We start from the raw sequence: 1,082 nt of genomic DNA on the forward strand, positions 1-1,082 counted from the left end.
TTGGGAATCGTTGGACTCTCGCTGTAACCATCTCGTTATACTCGCGGAGACGGTCTGAAGGATATACGATACCCCTCACAGAACCCGATACTCACTGCTTAGAGGCCGAGAATGAGAGTAGAGGCTAACTGAATAATTCTCGTTTTACCCTTCGCAAGCTTCTGACGCTAGCTACATGATACTGAATCAACTTGTTATATATTGTTCAAAACTCTATATTTATGGACTCGTCAAACGCGCTGAAGGAAAGAAACGGTGTCGACTTTAGCACAGCAAAGACAAAATGTAAAAAAATGAAGATATCAAGGGACAAAAACGGTGAACGCTAGACGGGGACGCAGTGAGTCTTGGTTGGCGCGATATCAACTACGCACAGAAGACTCACGTACGGTAGATGCACGTCAGAGAATTTCGTACCCGTAGATTAGCACCACGACGCGCGCAGCTACAGCAATGAGCTGAAAGGAAGCGAGGTGTCAACGGCGGCTTCGCTATGAAGAAGATGCATTCCGCTCACAATAAGGCCTGTTACGATTTTCCACCAACTAAAGGACTGGTCGTCGTCCGTCTTCGATGGTTGCTTCATGGGATTCTTGTAAACCTGTCGATGCAAGGAAAGACGTTGAATATGATCATTCAAAGTAGGGCGTGAAAGCGCGCTCGCCGTGGTCTTTGAAACGGTGCGATCCAAGGGCTAGATGTCCGAGCTTGAATCTGGCTCGAAGGAATCTGGCTCGGTGAAGCTCACCTGCGGAGTTGAGACGGAATGTGCGCGAGGACCGTACTGAGCGTACGGATGGTAGCGAATCCGCCGTACAGTGTTGTGCATCGGGGCTTTAAAAAACGATTTGCCCTTGGGAGGCGGTGTATCGGGGCATAGCTGTTTGATAGTCGTGGTGAGAGAGAAAAGTCTCCCGTTGCCCTTGTTCTTAAATATACAGCGGAAGATAAAATTTCGGACCGAGAAATGTGGAAGCATGCGGAACTTGAAATCGGTAGAACACACCTAAACGCTTTTAAAATGCCGACCAAGCTAATTTCCTTTCCCGTACGCATTTACCTAGATGTCTTGTGGTTCTCTT

General features: G+C 47.9%; 1 protein-coding gene across 1 annotated transcript; it reads right to left on the minus strand.

Annotated features, from left to right (window-relative positions):
* Positions 1-401: 401 nt before the first annotated feature.
* Positions 402-829, minus strand: EV420DRAFT_1650380 (uncharacterized protein; the record flags this gene model as incomplete). The annotated part of the gene is made up of 3 exons (XM_060478438.1): positions 402-458; positions 518-694; positions 749-829. 3 exons carry the CDS (start codon positions 827-829, stop codon positions 402-404), a joined length of 315 nt encoding a protein of 104 aa, XP_060323741.1.
* Between the last annotated feature and the right edge of the window lie 253 nt (positions 830-1,082).

The sequence above is a fragment of the Desarmillaria tabescens genome (genome assembly GCF_030435595.1).
Source record: "Desarmillaria tabescens strain CCBAS 213 chromosome Unknown EV420scaffold_74, whole genome shotgun sequence".
NCBI lineage: Eukaryota > Fungi > Basidiomycota > Agaricomycetes > Agaricales > Physalacriaceae > Desarmillaria > Desarmillaria tabescens.